The following is a 17,194-nucleotide window of genomic DNA, read 5'->3' as shown; positions in this document are numbered from 1 at the left end:
AAAAAGTTGATTGTAAAAATGTAAATACTTTTGGTTTGGGAAAATTAAATTTTATATTAGGAAAGTGCTTAAAAAATGCAGTTTCAGAATTTTTGTTTGTGAGAGAATATTTTATTTTCAATAAATTCAAAGGCGAATCTTTCATAAAATTGAAAAATTATTTCTTCAATTTTAATTAACGGAAAATCCCGAAATTCTCTAAAATGTCCTGGAAATTTCTTCGAATTTTTGATTAATTAACATTATCTTGAATTTTCACGACTTGAAAAAATGAAAAACATAAAAATTTTCTGTAATACTGAAATGATGAAATTTTATCTTTCGAAATTTCAATAAAAATTCAATAAAATAACTGATTTGTCATTGAAAAATCCAACATTTTTCACTGAACATTTCCAAAACAATCATATAATAGACTATGCAAAACCCCAATACGAAAACTCGGTCTCTCCCCCAGCAGGGATGGCCATCGATCATTGGATGCTCCAATATTGAAAGAATTTGAACCTTACAGTAATTCCAGTTTACATATAATAATCGAAATGTAAAAATAGTAAAATAATTGCTAATCTAAATTTCCAATTGAGGATGAATGAAATAAATAATAATATGAAATTGTCCATTGTCTATTGAGTAAATAATACTAAATTTCATGAAAAGGATTTTCGATAAAATAATTCGGAATTTAAATATTTTAACTGCTGATTAATTTAATAATTAAAAATTGTAGAGTAATATTACCAAATTGACTAGTTCAAAACTTCACTATAATTCCAATTTATGATTATGGCTATCTCTGTCTCTCAGTCGAACATTACCAAAAATTTCTCAACAATTCTCCAGCCAAAAATTCACTTCTCCGACGTGTCTCAGGGGCATTTTTATTGAATAAACTTGGAGAATCGATCCCCAAGGATTTTCCACCAAAGTTTTCCTACGTGTTCTGAATGAAATCCTGGAAGTGAAGTGAAGAGGGCCGGCGGTGAGGAAGGGGTGAGGGTGAGTGAAGACGAAGGCACGAAAAGTCAACGTAGAGTCGGAGGAGTGGACTCATCGTTGAGGCAACTTGGACGTCAGTCGTTTGCCCTCAACTTTTGCAATCGGGAACTGACATTTTTTTTCATTTTTTTTTTCAGTTGATTTTTACTCAACCTCTTCTTATTTTTATACTCTGGGGACACATACCCCTGGATCATAGCTTGATTTTTCCAACACGAGTTATCGAACACGTTTCAAAAAGCCGACGACGAGTCTCGGATATTGCTATCCCACCAATGGGAATACTTCTGGTGCAAAAGTTGCACGATTTTTCACGTGTCGAAGCACTCTCTGCACTTTCTTTTTATCATCCACTCCTTTTTTACTTCTTTTTAGCCTTTTTTCCCCAACCCCAGTTTCGGGATTTTTTTCTCTCTTTTTTTTTGCAATTACGGGTCTTGCGATGGCAAAAGTGGTGGTAGAGGAGGGGGATTGGGTGGAGGGGGGGGGTCATGATCGACCACCCGTTGCTTCAGGAATGGCGTAGCCGGTTCTAATTGCGTTCGCAGTTACGAAACTGGAAAAGTTTTTTCGTTATTTACGCAAACGATGGTATGAAAACTCGGTTGAAAATCGTACGATTTACTATTTTTCTTTTTCGTTGTGTTTTTGCTTCATTTGGAGGCAACATTTTTCATCTGCCGAGCCCGATAAAAATTGTCCATTTGTCCTGAAGGGAAACGGGAAGCAAAATGGACCGCTTTCAATCTTTGATATCTCGGAATTGGCAGAGTCGAATTAAAAAAATCTCGCGTCATTTGGAAGATATTTTTTCAGGCTTTGAAATGAGCTCAAACTTATCCGAATTGCATCGTCAGTTTTTGTTTGATTTTGAGTTAATTTCAACTGAAAACACGATTGAAAATCGTACGATTTACTATTTTTCTTTTTCGTTGTGTTTTTAATTTATTTAGAGGGAACATTTTTCATCCGCCGAGCCCGATAAAAATTGACCATTTATTTTGAAGGGAAGATTGAAGCAAAATAGATCGTTTTTAATCTTTCATATTTCGGAATTGGCCGACGCGAATTTCTAAAATTTGACGTCATTTGGAAGTTATTTTTTCAAGCTTCGAAATTCGTCCGGACTTATCCGAATTGCGTCGTTAGATCAGCAGTTATCAAAAATTTAATAAGCTAAAATTTTTCTACACCATAACCCGCACTTACGGTGGCTGTTATTTTTTATTGAAGGAGTGCCCCAGGGGGAAATGAAAATTGAGCCATCAGTTAACTCGACGGAATTTCCGCTCGAAAACACGGCAGAACAATCCATTTAGCTCCATTAGTTCCCGACCGACTCTAAAAATGCAAAAAAAACTCAATTTCAAACTAAAAATCTTGTTTCATAAATTTCCGGTGTAGGTAATACAGTTGAGTGAGTTTATTTGTGGTGTTTTCCGGCGGAAATTTCCCTCGCTCTCGAGTACCATTTTCCTCACCCCTCCTCCTGCCCACGCATCCTCTTGATACCCTACAAATCCCCTGTAACGATGAATTCTATATTTGTCGTTTGACTCCCCCACATACCCCAATTATCCTCAAAATTCCTCGAAAACTCTCCAACCCTATCAATATTCCCCCTCGTCCTACGTAATTTAATTCAATGAAAGAATTTCTCTAGTTTTAAATACCATAGACTCACACTTTTCATCATAAATTCATAATTTGTTGAAACATCGTCATGTTTTATTTTTGGTTCCGAATGGGAGCTCTGTAATCGTTCAAATTTAAGTTCTCGATTTTTTTGGAAAAGTTTTTTTCGGCCTAATGACGAAATATAGTATTTGAGACCTCATCCATACGTGTGTGCGTATGTAACAAAGTTTTTCTTCAATTGTTCACTAATGAACGGACGGAATTGATTTTTTTCATCAAATGTAGGTATGGTTGAGCCCTATTAATCGTCATTAATTGAAATTTAATTCATCGATTAGTTTTTTCAATTTTCGAACTTTTTCGAAAATCGATTGTCCCACGATAACTAGAAAAATGTCCTGAATTGATTGAATGATGGCTTAAAAAATTTATTTGGACGTCCTTTTGACCGAGTTCGAAGATGAAGGCGATAGCAATAATCGTTATTTTGATTTATTTGAAAATTTACAAAAATTTGGTATTTTTTGAAATTCAGAATTCCGGGGATAAATTTGAATATCATGCTTCAAATGAATTCAATCATAGTTTAAAATGTTTGTTTTAATGTCATTAAGTCGAAGTTAAAAGATGATTACGATAGTTATATTAGTTGATTTGATTTTTATGATGATTGTTGAAAATTCCGAATTTTTCATAAATTTCCCTGATAGTGAGCTTTCTGATGGTTTCTTCAAATGTGATGTTTCAAATTCATTCAAGTGTGTATAAATTAAATTTTTCTATTAACATTTTAACGAAAGGCTGAGGGGAGAGATAGAACCGCAAAAAGACAAATGATTGTATAGAAGAAACGGATAATAAGAATAATGATGATGATAACATTCAACTAAGTAGAAAAGAAATCTTATTCAATTCAATAAAATGAAGCAAACAATGAATTGTACATGTTAGAAGGAAATTATATGCAAAGTAACCAGTCGGAAGTATATTACTAATTTATTAGCAAAAATAACTGTACTATATGCAATACAAGAGCAATTTCCCCACTTGTTTAAAATGATTCTGTGACCAGACTGCTGAGAAGAAAACGTAAACTTTAATGGACCAACTCTGAAATGACCAAAAAACTCAATTTCAGCCTAAAAATCTTGTCCCAACAATGTCCCTAGTAGGTATTGCAGTAGAGTGAGTTTATTTGTGGTGTTTCCCGGCTGATATTTCTCCGGCTCTCGCGTACCATTTTCCCAATCCCTACTCCCGCCCACGCGTCTTCTTGATACCCTCCAAATCCCCTGCAACGAGAGATTCTATGTTCCCCGCTTGACTCCCCCGAATCCCCCAATTACCCTCCAAATTCCTTCAAAAATCTCCAAACCCTATTAGCATTTCACCCCCGCCCCACCAAATTTAATTAAACAAAAGAATTTCTCAAGTGTTAAATCCCGCAGACTCAAACTTTTCCGTAAATCTCAAACGAAAAATACGGTTGTATCAGTTATACACTTATAAAACTGAGAAAAACTCACCGATCCACTCTGCGATACTTCCCTCCACAAACTTTTATTTACAATATCCCACTCTACCCCATCTCCCTCCCTCCATTCCCTCCCCTCATCCTTTAACTTTTAGAAACGAGTTTTACCCGCGGTAACTCGGCAAGGTGCATAGGGGCGTTTGTACAATTCTCGTGGGAGTAAAAAATGAGGAAAGAAATAGACTCTAGATAAAGATAAAGAAACGGAAAATGAAAAAAAAATCAACACAAAGTATAAAAACTAAAACCTCATTCAAGCCAAGGAAGTAGCCATTCGTCCTTAACTCTGGCCCATTCACTCTGGCAACAAGCCGGTGCTACTAGTTTCTGAAGGCTTCCCAAGGTTTCCAAGAGACCGAGTTGTCCCATGAGTTTCGTTAAATTTTCCGTGGAGTGTCTTTCCAACCGGAAGTACAGGGGTAAAGCGTGCAAGCCCAGGAGGAAGATAGTTTTAAGGAATGTCTGCCTCTACTGACGTAACTTGGTTCACTGGGACTTGAAAAACTAGCGACGAAAGATGGGTCAAAGGAGAGCTGAGAAATGAGAAGTAGCGACGTTTGAACTTCACTCAGACTTGACACTTGACGCTTTAGCCCTAGAAAGGACGTATGAATCTTTGAAATATTTCAATGCAGTACTCACATTCACGTTATGTCTCAGTTCCTCGAGTTGACTCTCAAGTACATCCGTTCTGTTGGTCTTCTGTCTCTCCTGCCTCTTGAAATTTGTGCTTTTGATCCACTGTCCCAGGGAGTTGTCCTGTCTGGCTAGCATCTGACTGGCAGGATCATCCCTGTCGACACTGTTGTCAGAGTGATCAACAGTCTCTTCAATGTCATTCTTCCTCCACTCGTTGCCAGGAAATCTGGACGGTGTAACAGCAGACATGGCTATGAAAGCATTTCTAGCTCTGTTGCCATCCAAATTAGCTCCAGGCTTGGCCACAGGTCCAGCGTTGACCTTATGATACGAAAATTGCTTCCACTTTGGTGTCCAAGTGGATGACTGACTGGGCTTTCCAAACTCAACATTCCAATCCGTCAGCTTTCCAAGCTCCAAGCTGTCGCCCCAGGTGGTCTTGTCCTCCGGCGATCCCCAGGAGGTCTTTCCCCCCATCTTCCAAGTTCTCGAGGCGTCCCTCTGCGGAAGACTTGTGGCTTTACCTATCTCGTTGCTGTCAGACTTGTCGCCTTTTCGGGATTTATCATCCTTCTCTAGCATTCTGTTCTGCTTGTCCAGTCCCAGCTTTCTTACAAGTTCCGCATTAGGGTTGTAAACCTTTCCGTTCTTGTCCTTCGGCCAGGGCTTAGCTCCGGATAATTTGAAAGGCCACGTCGCCGGGTCTGAAGTCAAGCTGTTCCAGGTCTTCATGGTGAGTTTCGGCAGGATAACGTCCTTTGCTGGCTCCGACGCCTTCCACGGCTTCATCCCACTCCTAGGTAGGGCACTATCTTTGCTGGATCTCGTCTTAGCAGTCTCATTAATTTCACGATGTTTCGTCAGTGTTAACGAACCTGGTGGATTACGGAAAATTTTACTCCGTTGCTCTGTAATCAATCCCCAGGGTGTATCGACACTCCTGTCTGACGACCACTGGCTACCAAATTTATTGTACAACCTTCGATTACCAATTCCCTCGTCATCCACTTCAATAACTGGACGCAGTACTGTCCACGGTTTGGATCGATACCTGCCAAAATTCTGTCTACTATCGTCGTAATAACCCTCCATCGATCTAGACGGCTCGTACCCAGAGTATCGCCATGATTTACCAAACAGGCCTTGATGACGTGGGTAGTCAACGTCCGGATATGTATCTTCGTAATCCTCCACACTGTCATCACCGAAACCCCTGATTCTGTTCATGTAATGGTGATATCGATCGTACCTGTCTGTGACCCTTGGCCTTTGATAACTACGCTCCGGAAGATCGTAATCAAGCACGTGAGAGCCCGTGTTGGTTGGCATATCGTAATTGGATGCCGAGTCATGTTGATTCAAGGGTGAGCCCTTCTCGTGGGTGTTTACTTTACCAAAGTGAAACTTTCGGGTATAATCCATACGTGTTTCATCACTCGAATACTTGTCGTGATGATCAGGTAATTTTGGGGATTTCGGGTAGTGGAGTTTGGAGATATTTGTGGGTTCCTTGCGATTGGCTGACCAACCGGGACCGAACAGACGCTCAGCTACTAGTCTCCAGTGGGTTTCCGGTTTCGGTGGAGTTGTCTGGGTGGTCAGGATTGGGGGCGGGGGAGAGGTAGTTTGCGGGTGGCGTGGCTTCTTCTTCTTTTTTTTCTTCTTTTTGGGCTTCTTCGGTGGGGGCTTCTGGTTGGTAGGATGCGGCGAGAGGGTTGTGAAGAGGGGAAAGTCCGCTGGGTAGCCTCGCTTCCGAGAGTCCAGGGAGGACAGCTCTAGGTCGTCGTCCGAATCTTCTGTAAATATGAGTTTGGAATGATTTTATATTGTCTGTTGGGAATTTTGAAGACTGCGGTCTGCGTTATTCGATTATCATTATGTTATTTTTGAAGATTGAAAAGACGTCTATGAAATGGAAAAAAATTGAAGGGTTCAGGAGTTGAATCGGATGGGTTAAATTGAGGAATGTGTTAATCATTTCACATTCACATTCAATCAGTTGGAATTTTTCTACGGATATTTCTCATGATCTCGACAAAAATCTAATTTTTGTGAAAGATATTAATTTCCTTCTATCAAGTTAGTTAATTTCCCTCGAGTAAATCTGTTCCACTCCATCAAATATTCTCGCGTGGAACATATAGTAACAATGATATTGATACGTCACTGGTATTCCTGGTTTTCGCGAACTTCAATTCTGAATAGTGTCATATAAATGTTACCAGTTTTCACCCAGACCGATTGTCATTCATATTTTTAACTCTCCGCGATCGTAAAAGTGTAAAAGTAGGAGGGAATATTCTGTAATTTATTCAAGGGAATTTTCAATGCTCAAGTGATGTAAAAACGAGATGGAAGAAAGCTCGAGAGAATGGGTAACAGCAGTTGCTCTTCGCTATGGACGGCTAATCACGACGGGCTGCCGCACAGCGGGAAGGTAATTAAGGTAGAAAATGGCAGCGTGTGACTGTATAAGTACCGGAGCAAGTGACGTTGCTGTGAAATTGGTGGAACAATTGTTCGGCTAATAATCTCGGGCTATGGGTGCTTTACATGTTGAGGCTCAGTTTCTGGGTAACCATTTTAGCCTCGACGTCCCTTTCAACTCGTACATTCGCCACCCACAACTATCAATTTCCATAGTTCTGGGGGAGGAAGGGTTGTAAAGGCTTTGACGTTGATCCGCTGGTCCTGTGTTTACTACTAGTCGGATTATTCCGTTCTGGGTGGAGTACGTTAATGTAATTTCATGAATTATCTCATGTATGTGGTGCATTCAATGGAGAGAAATAGAAATTTGCGGGGAGTGAGAGTCGAGTAATTCCATTTAGCTGGTAATTGGGGAATATCTGGGGGCATTTAATGAGGAGGTGCATTATTTAAGCTGTAAGAGGTAGTTAACTTTTTTTTATGGAGGGAGTAATGGAAAATTTAATGTTGCTTTGAGAGATAATCAACAGCTTGTTAAGTATGAGATTATAGCGCTGAATGGGTTCACGAGGAAATGGCTCAGACAGTTTTTTTTTATTTGAAGCATTCCTCTTTGCTGAGGGCTAGCCTTGCAGAAGCTTTTCTTCTTGGGGAATTAATTTTTGATGAGATTCTCAACTTTTATGAGAATCTCTTGTTTTTAGAACAGAATTCTTTATGACAACAACACTTTTTACAATTATTTAATTCTTTTTCGTAAAGTAGAAATTATAATTGTTTTGAGATTAGATTAGAAAAATGAAATTTAGATTTTTAGGCTGACGAACATTTTGTAATGATTTTATTATTTACACTTTGTAACTCCAAATTTTATTTTCAGGGGAAAATGTTCAAACATTTTTCAATTCGACGCATTTCTTTTTGCTGAAAACTACTCTTTCAAAACCTTTTTTTCTTCTAAAATCAATTCAATACCGAAGCGGTAAAACGGTCTCGTTAGCTCTCAATTGAATTTTTTGAGAATATCTCCGAATCTAAGGGAGATAGCGAAATTTTCGTAATTACCTTTTTCATAGCCCTTAATTTGCGCTACAAAAAAGGTTATAGCAAGAATTTTGCTATCCGCCTTAGATTCCGAGATATTTATTGAAAACTAACCACTAGTCAAATTAGTCCTGACTCGTGTCACCTCTTCTCTACTGAATTTCTGATAAAATTCCGAAATTTTTCAAAAATCAATTGTTTATAAAAAACGGCATCTAAAAGACAGAACGTTTTGAATTAATACTCTTCCTCAAGACGTGAATATTCCAATTGTTTTCAAATTCCCAAACTGTTTCTCAAGAGCTCAAAATGTCGAAACAATTTTGGATTTTCACCAATAAAATAACAAAAGCACTGCAATACGTTCGTTAGTCTAGGATTAAATGCAAGCTTTGATGTTAAACTCCAAACGTTGAAAAGAATTTCAGCGAAAAAAAAATGGCCAAAGCTCTCGTATATCTTTAATCCGTCGAAAATTCCACGGAACAAGCATCTGAATTCCACTCAGTGTAGATATGCCTGGAATTCAAACAACATAAACAAACCCTTGCCCCCCCCCCCTCCCTGCCCCCCTGGGATCGCGTTAATCAATAATATCCCCCTCCATTTACTCACTCATAGTCAGTAGTCGGTGTGCTCGTTCCCACCGTTCTGGATTCTTAGCAAGCCTCACCAGTAGCTTCATCAAGCTCTCAGCCTGCACCCACTCCTCCCCCTGGTCAACAGAGCAAGGAAACATACTTCAGTCAAACTAGTGCCCAACAGTACTGCACAAGTACGATGGATAGTGGGCGGTTTGGAGGTGGGGGCGGGGGTTGGGGAAGAGAGAAAATGGCTTGGAGAGTGCGGAGAACCATGTCTTGAACTGTACACACATCACCTCGTTCACGAGGAGCTAGAGTTACTGGGGGAGGAAACTTGGACAATATAAGCCGAGGCTGGTGCACGTAGTCTCGATCAGGGTCGACAGAAGGGACTGAACGTGCTCACGTTAACGATGACAAATGAGAGGGATACTCTTCAGGGATAACAGAGGTAGATAAGGATTACATGACTGTGTGAGCATTTGAAAATGGGGGATTTGGAGAAATGAAAAATGCGAATTTTTTTTTTCCTTTTTTTCTTCAGTAATATTTTTTTTTTCATAGATACGGTACTGGCGGAGATGACGGCATTTTTCTGTAGGTTTTCTATCTTCTGTGCAAAGTTGGTATTTTTTTTTCGAAGTTTTTAAAAATATGAAATTTTTATTCAGTAGCGAAGCGGCAAAAGACGTTTTTGACTGTTGGCCAGTTTTCAATGAATATCTCGGCATCGAAGGTAGATAGCACAATTTTTGTCAGAACCTTTTTTGTAGAGTACATTGAGAGCTACGAAAAAGGTTACTACAAAATTTTTGCTATCTCCTTTACATTCGGAGATATTCCTAAAAATTTGGCTACAATCAAAGTCGACTTGGACTATTTTACCGTTTCGATACTGAATTAATTAATTATTACTTGAAAATCGCAGGATTTGATTATGGATTTTTCATGAGCCTCTTTTGTGCATCTGTAAATTTTTTGAAAACTATAAAAATGTTCTGCTACTGTAAAAAGATCTGAATTTCATGAAATCATTGTTTTGACGGTTTCTTCTTTGCTTAAAAATATTATTTACCGAGGGAGAATGCCTTGTGCATTTGAAACTTTGCGGAATATCTGGATATTTTGTTGAAGGCTTGCGCTTTTCTTCTCTTTGTTCCTCTGAGTTTATGCATATGAGCGATGATAAGGAGTGGCAATTATATTTTTGTGGAAAAATACAGCAATTTCTGCAGCTCTGAAGATATTAAAAATGCCATGGAGGAAAATAAAGGTCTAATTAAGTAATTTAATGGGAAATACCCTGGGTTATAAGACAGATATCAAACTTTACTAAGAGACATTCCAGATAGCTCTCACTTTTCGCTACAAAAAAAGATTCTTACAAAAATTTCGCTATCCCTCAGAGATTTCAAGATATTCTCCAAAAACTAATTCCTTTCCCATAAAAATCGGCTCATCCACGGCTACACTACTAAATTTTCCTCTTTCCAATTATTCATTCCTTTGATTGATATTGAAATTAAGAAGACCATTATTCAATAAATGATTGAGAAACGTTCGCCATAAAAAACTCAGTGAGAAAAATAAAAAATCTAAAAAAATGTGAAATCAGAATTCGTTCTTCTTAATTCAGCACCGTGTGAAAATTTATCGAGGAGATCGCAAGATTCGACAGGGACTGATGGATTACACCAGCTCAATAGTTCCCCGATAAATTCCGACGAGCGAAAAAATAAAATAGGAGCATGAAGGGCGTTTTTTGCAATTTTACGTGAGGATGTAGTTCCAATTAGTGTATTCAGTTGTTGAATATCTCCAGATCTAAGACAGATATCCACATTTTCCTCAAGATCTTTTATGTAGCTCTCAATCTTCTCTAAAAAAAGTTTTCTACAAAAATTTCGCTATCCCTCAGAGATGTCAAGATATTCTCCAAAAACTAAATTTTTTTCCATAATTATTACTAATATAATTATCACTAATTCTTTTTCCATATTTTCACTACCAAATTTTCCTCTTGCCAATCATTCATTCCTTTGATTGATATTGAAATTGAGAGGACCACTATTCAATAAATGATTGACAAACGTCCGCCATAAAAAGCGCAGTGAGAAAAATAAAAAATCTAAAAAAATGTGAAATCAGCACTGGTTTTTCCTAATTCAGCACCGTGTGAGAATTAATCGATAAGATCGCAAGATTCGACAGGGACTGATGGATTACACCAGCTCAATAGTTCTCCGATAAATTCCGACGAGCGAAAAAATAAAATAGGGGCATGAAGGGCTCTCTGCAAACCCGGTCATCCTCTAGAGTCTGGCAGTTTCGGCAGGTGACGGATCGATTGCCAACGACACTTGCCCGTTTTATTTCAGTCATTTCCCCCTTTGTTTTTCATTTCCATCCGGTTTTATGGTATGATTTCCCGTGAGATATTTATCGTCGCAATACAGCTGAGGGAGAAAGTTAATATCGGTTGATGTTGAGGTTTAAATGTTTTCCTGTGATCTAGATATAGTGGGTCAGAGGGTAGATAGAAAATCCAGTGACATAGAAGACATTTCGGCAGCTCGCCAGGAAATTGACTCGTGAATGGGTGGAAGGGGGAGGCAAATCCTCCTCTTTGATACCTCCTACTTTGTCATGTGAACGAGGGGATTCACATCTAGATGATAAAGTTTAATGGCTCCAATTCTTCGGGAATATTTAGAGTTATTTTTGGTCTCTGAATATTTCTGAAAAATCAACTTATTGAATTGACTGCAATCAAAGCAAGTGGACAATTGCATTTTTTAAATAAATGAGTCTAGTTATTGCTTACGGATGGGTTGGCTTTTCTTAATTCTATTTTATTATTCTCCTCGTCTATTTTTTCGGATCGTAGTTCTATCGTACTGATAGAATCAAGAGGGTATTGTTATCAATTTTTTGGGCCATGACTCATTCCATTTTGATGACAATTTTTTGAGTGATCGTTAAAAAAAACGATTTTTGGAAAATAGCATTTTTTAAAATTTGTTTGAAAATTTAACTTTAATTGGTGTCAATGAATAGAGCTTATTAAGGTCTATATTCATGAATATTCAGCGTCATTGAAATTTCATTTCGCACAGAATTATAATTTTTTTAAACATTTGTTGTTTACAAATAAATAATTGAAATTGTTTAAACTTTCGAAAATCTTATTTTTTTGGACATGAAAATCCATTTCTGGTAAAATTTGAAATGTGTATAAATTTGTTACGATTCTGGCCAAATGATTTTCATAGTTGAAAATTGGTTGTATATTAATTATTTATAGAAAATACTCGTAATTTTAAAAAATTGCAATTTTTCAATTATTTCATCAATATTTCTCCAAAAGTAAACTTTCCATTTTTTATTTAAATTTTTTACCTATTTTCTAACGGTTCAATATCGCGATTCAAATTCCGACCTGCAAAGTTTCAAATAATAAACTCATTGCAAAATTCCCGGGAAATTAGGGTCAAATGGGCCTCAAATGAAAAGTAGAGAAACATTTCACTGGAGAATAACTAACCAAAGTAGTTGGATATCCTTAAAGCCATCTCCACGTCAAAAAAATATTTCGTTGATCTAAATAAAGACTTCCCCATTTTTGAATGAAATCATTGTTCAGACGGTGAAGAGAAATAATTGTAACATGTAATTCTCGATTTGTAGTTGACGAATTATTCATTATTTTTGAAATATTGTTGAAGTGAACAAGAAAATCTCAAATAAACAGGCGCAGTTCAGTGAAATGTGTTATTTCTCTCCGTGTTTATAAAGCTATTTGAGTTGAATACTCATCGCAAAAGGAAGTATCAACCTGTAGAAAAATTCTTCACCCTTCTTCGATGAAAGAAAGCCTTTGAGGTCTAGGGAAACTGAATTTCAGAATCGTATTCACCGAGTTCAGTATTTCTCCATACGAGAAAATTCTATCACAATATCATCGAATCTCTTCTGACAAGAATTCTCTACATACAAAGGTATTTCCCTCTGGGGTCAATAGTTCATGATAATATTCATCACGAGTATTTCTCCAATGATATTCGATTTCTCTATTTCGAGTGGTGGATTCCCTTTTCACCCAATGAATAACCAAAGCTCCCTTTTCCCTAGATGAATCCCAATTTTCTAATCATACTATTCATATTAATGGCATGAAACCTGTGATCGATCACCCATTCGCCCACTCCGAATGCCTTTTTGTTCCTGTCATTTCATTCAAGTCTAGAATCGCCGGTACGTGAAACGCTGAATTGGTCTGGTTCAATCTCGATTTATAGGAGAGATTGAGTAGAGATGGGAAAGTTTCGGAAATACGTAACAAAAAAGAAGAGATGAGAATGAGGTAGAAGATTGAGATGTTGGATTCCTTGCTTCGATCGGGATCCAATACTCAGAAATCAACGTCAAAATATTGTTTGGGGATATTTCTTTATATTTCGATGCATTACACTCGCTCAATAGTTCCCCGATAAATTCCAACAAACGAAAAAAAACAGGCACATGAGGGCCCGTTTTTCCTATATTACTTGAGGGTGAAGTTGCAATTAATTAATTTAATTGGTGAACATCTCGAGATCTAAGACACACTTAAAAATTTTTGTCTGAATTTTTCGTATTTTTCCGGAAAGTTTGTCATTGAAAAATCAAATATTCCATTGATTTTCTGTGCGAATGATCTGGAAATCGATAAAATATTTGATTTTTCAATTCAATTATTCTGTGAAAAATCAGAAAATTCAGGGAAAAATTGGAAATTCATGTCATTTTGTCATGTTCGATTGAATATTCAGAAACATAAAAATGATAGACCTAAAAAAAAGATGAAATCAGATCGCAAGATTCGACAAGAACTGATGGATTGCACTCGCTCAATAGTTTCAATCCTCAAGAATCAACGTCGAAATAATGTTTGTCGATATTACTTCATATTCTTCACCCACAGCTCAAGTTGAGAATGAAGTAATCGTAGTGAGCTGATGCTCACCTTTGTCCATCTGACAAACAACTGATGAAACATCCTCAAGTCTCTCATTTCTCTTCTCTTCGTTTTCTGTATTGGGTAAAGTCAATTTGTCACGTGGCGTAGGAAACATGAGTGCCTTACCAAATCGTTGTCAATCATCTCCCGTGTTCTCCCTGGAGAATATCCCGCACTTCTCTCTGCCAATCTCCCAACAATTTCCGGTGACTCACCAGTCGTCTCGTTGATGATCAGCTCCTTTTGACTGCTCAGCTCTTTCTTCACCGTTGGAACACGCTTTGACTTTCCATCGGCAGTTCTTTTGTACTTGAAAAACAAAGTGGAAAATTGCTTTGGTTTTCATTCAGTATAAATATTTCTATTTGCACATTATCATTTATTATTTTATAACATTTTGGTAAATTTAATTATATTTCTTCTTTGATCACTGTGTTAGATTTCTTATAAAAATGATAAAATTCATAAAACGGTATTGGAATTTTTTTTTCATGTATAATTGAATGAATATCTTCGGAATTCTGATTTTTAGAAAATACTGAATTTATGTGCTTCCGAATCACATCCGAAATTTCCTGTTTTGAGTCAGGATAACTCGTTTTGGCCTCAGGAGTTCGAAAATTCGATCTTTTTAGCTCACAACAGATTGATATAATACAAAAACTTCCGAAACTTCAATTTTAACTATAACAAAGTCTCCATTCGGCAACAAAAGGAAATCAAATGCCTTAATTTTTACTCAATTACGAACGATTATATTCCACTTATCGAATTTATCGGACTCCTTCAATGATCAGTGAATCGAATTGAGCGGGACAATGCCTTCATTTTCATCGAGCACTTGAGTGTTCCTCCAATATCTTCAATTATTTACGATCAAATCAAGAAGAAGAAAGCAATAAACTCACCTCAATTCCTTTTTCCCTCTCCTCCTCAGTTTCATCGCTTATAGCCTCGTTTGACGTCATACTCTCGTCAGAGCCCTCCTCTCCATCCTCCTCCTCCGCGCTCTTCTCTCGTGAATCAAAATTCCTGGTGCCCCTTGTCTCATCACCAACGGCACTGCCCTCCGAATGATTCACTCCAGACGTTGAATTGCTACGCTCGTCCCTGGACATTGCCTCGTGCGACTCGGCAACCTCACGTAACTCCTCCTCATACTCATCCACGTCCTCCTCAGTCTCATCCTCCTCATCCTCGTACTCAGCATCACCAGCCGCCTCCGTCGTCACATCCTGAGGCCATTCATTCCACCTTTTTATATCGCTCTCTCGACCCTTTTACGTCTTTATCTTTTTCTTTTTCTTTCACTTCTTTTGTTACGTGTCTTCTCCCTTTTTCTTTATACCTTTATCTCGACACTGAAAGTCCTCATGAATACTTACCGAGACTCCACCTTCTGACTCCGCAGACGCTTCTCTACTGTTGTTCTCTTCAACACCTGAAAAAGAAGATGAAATTGTTTTATTATAAATTTTGAAGCATTTTTGCGTTTATGGGTGAGACAGAGACATCTGAAAAACCATTGTTAGCGATGAGAATTACTAATGAAGAAAAAAAATGAAAAAATTTGCGTGACTTTCAACATTCTGCGATTTGTGTGAGGTCATAAAGCAGTTGGAGTGAGAGTTCAAAGGACCTTCATCTAATTCATATAATCTTCACATAAACCCCATAAAACCTGCATGTGACCTGCATCTAACCCTGTATGACTCCCATATGACCTTCAACTGACCTAAGATGACCCCCTCACGAACCTCATAAATTTCCTGTGAGCCTCATAAGACCTTTATCGAATCTTATGAAATCCACATAACCTTTATGTAAACCTCATAAGATCCCCATGTAACCGTCATCGGAGTCCATATGACCCTGAAATATTCTCCATGTAACCGATAATAGCTCACATGATCTTCATTTCACGTTGAAACTCATAAGATCCTTATATGAACCTCAATATGGCCTGACTCCTATTAATTTTAATTATGATCTGTGTGACCTTCTTATGACCCTTATATGGCCTTCATCTGACCTGAAATCCCATAAGACCCTTAGATAAACCTCAACATGGCCCATTTGATCTTTACATAAACTTTTTAATAATTATAATTTTAGATGACGTTTATTGAAATCCCCTATGACCTTCTTATGACTCTCATAAAACCTCTGTGAAATGTCATGTGGCTCTTATGATGGTTTATATGGCTTTGTATGACCTGCATTCGACCTTAAAGCCCTTTATGACCCTCCATACGGCCCCATAAGACCTCAACGAGGGTCTTAGAGTTCCTATGAAGGTTTATATGACCTTCATTTGACCATAAAGCTCGTAAGACCTCTATATAAACCTCAATATGGCCCCTGTTGACCTTCATATGAATTTAATAATAATTATAATTCTAGATGACCTTAATTTAAATCTCGGATGACCTTCTTATGACCTCCATAACACCTTGTGAAGGTTCATAGGGCTCGTACGAAGGTTTATATGGCCTTACATGACCTCTATATGATCTCCACCTGATCCCTACATAACCCTCAGATAATCGTCATAATAATTACGATTCCATCATTTAAATCTCATTCGACCGCCTTACGACTCTCATTAAATCATCATTTGACCCTATATGACCTCTTCCATGTCCCGAAAAATCTTATAATCTTCATACGTCTCGTGACCCTCATAAAGCTGTTCCAGCCTTTATGGATAGATAGAGTTATGAGAGGGAAATGGAAAACTATAAAATATTTTCTCTTGTTTTTATTTTTTTCTATATTCGTAAAAGTGAAGATAAAAAAATTTAACGAGAAGTTATTTCCGGGAGTTGGTCGGGCGGGGAGGGAGAGGGGCGGCGGGGGAGGGGAGAAAATTAAATAGAAGTCTGTAAATTCTTGACAGTAATACCAATAAACTTCGGGAAAACGTTTGAGGGTGCAGTTGCTACCAGACAGTTTGGAAAACGTGTGAAGTAGGTAGGAAAATATTGGATGTTATTACATCCAAGTATCAGAAAATACAAGCACTTGCTGCTGACACTGAACCCGATAGCTCTCAATAGACACTGAAAGTTTTTATACCAAAGTACATTGGCAACAGCCAACACATAATGTACACTTCAGTTGTATGGAGTAGTTGGGTGAAGTAGCATAACTCGAAATAGAGTGGACTTTACTCATGGGCACGGGCGCATACTCGAAGAGGCTCCATTAGCCATCTGCTTCATTATATCTCATTTTCATTAGTGCTACGATGGCCTTACGTAGCGTCTCATTCGCCTTTGTACTCTCTCTCTCTCTCTCTCTCTCTCTCTCTCTCTCTCTCTCTCT

At 37.8% G+C, this 17,194-nt stretch overlaps 1 protein-coding gene across 1 annotated transcript in view; it reads right to left on the bottom strand.

Annotated features, from left to right (window-relative positions):
* The window catches only part of LOC107036043, a 96,762-nt gene that overhangs the window by 2,197 nt on the left and 77,371 nt on the right, over nt 1-17,194 (bottom strand). Inside the window, exons 3-7 of the mRNA XM_015253764.1 lie at nt 15,253-15,308; nt 14,776-15,102; nt 13,994-14,176; nt 8,900-8,999; nt 4,814-6,606 (exon numbers count right to left, since the gene is read on the bottom strand). Coding sequence (XP_015109250.1) covers nt 4,814-6,606; nt 8,900-8,999; nt 13,994-14,176; nt 14,776-15,102; nt 15,253-15,308 — 2,459 coding nt within the window. The remainder of the gene's footprint in view (nt 1-4,813; nt 6,607-8,899; nt 9,000-13,993; nt 14,177-14,775; nt 15,103-15,252; nt 15,309-17,194) is intronic.

Source organism: Diachasma alloeum, unplaced genomic scaffold, assembly GCF_001412515.2.
Source record: "Diachasma alloeum isolate Michigan unplaced genomic scaffold, Dall2.0 Dall_scaffold_00203, whole genome shotgun sequence".
Classification (NCBI taxonomy): domain Eukaryota; kingdom Metazoa; phylum Arthropoda; class Insecta; order Hymenoptera; family Braconidae; genus Diachasma; species Diachasma alloeum.
This window is presented reverse-complemented; position numbering and strand designations above follow the sequence as displayed.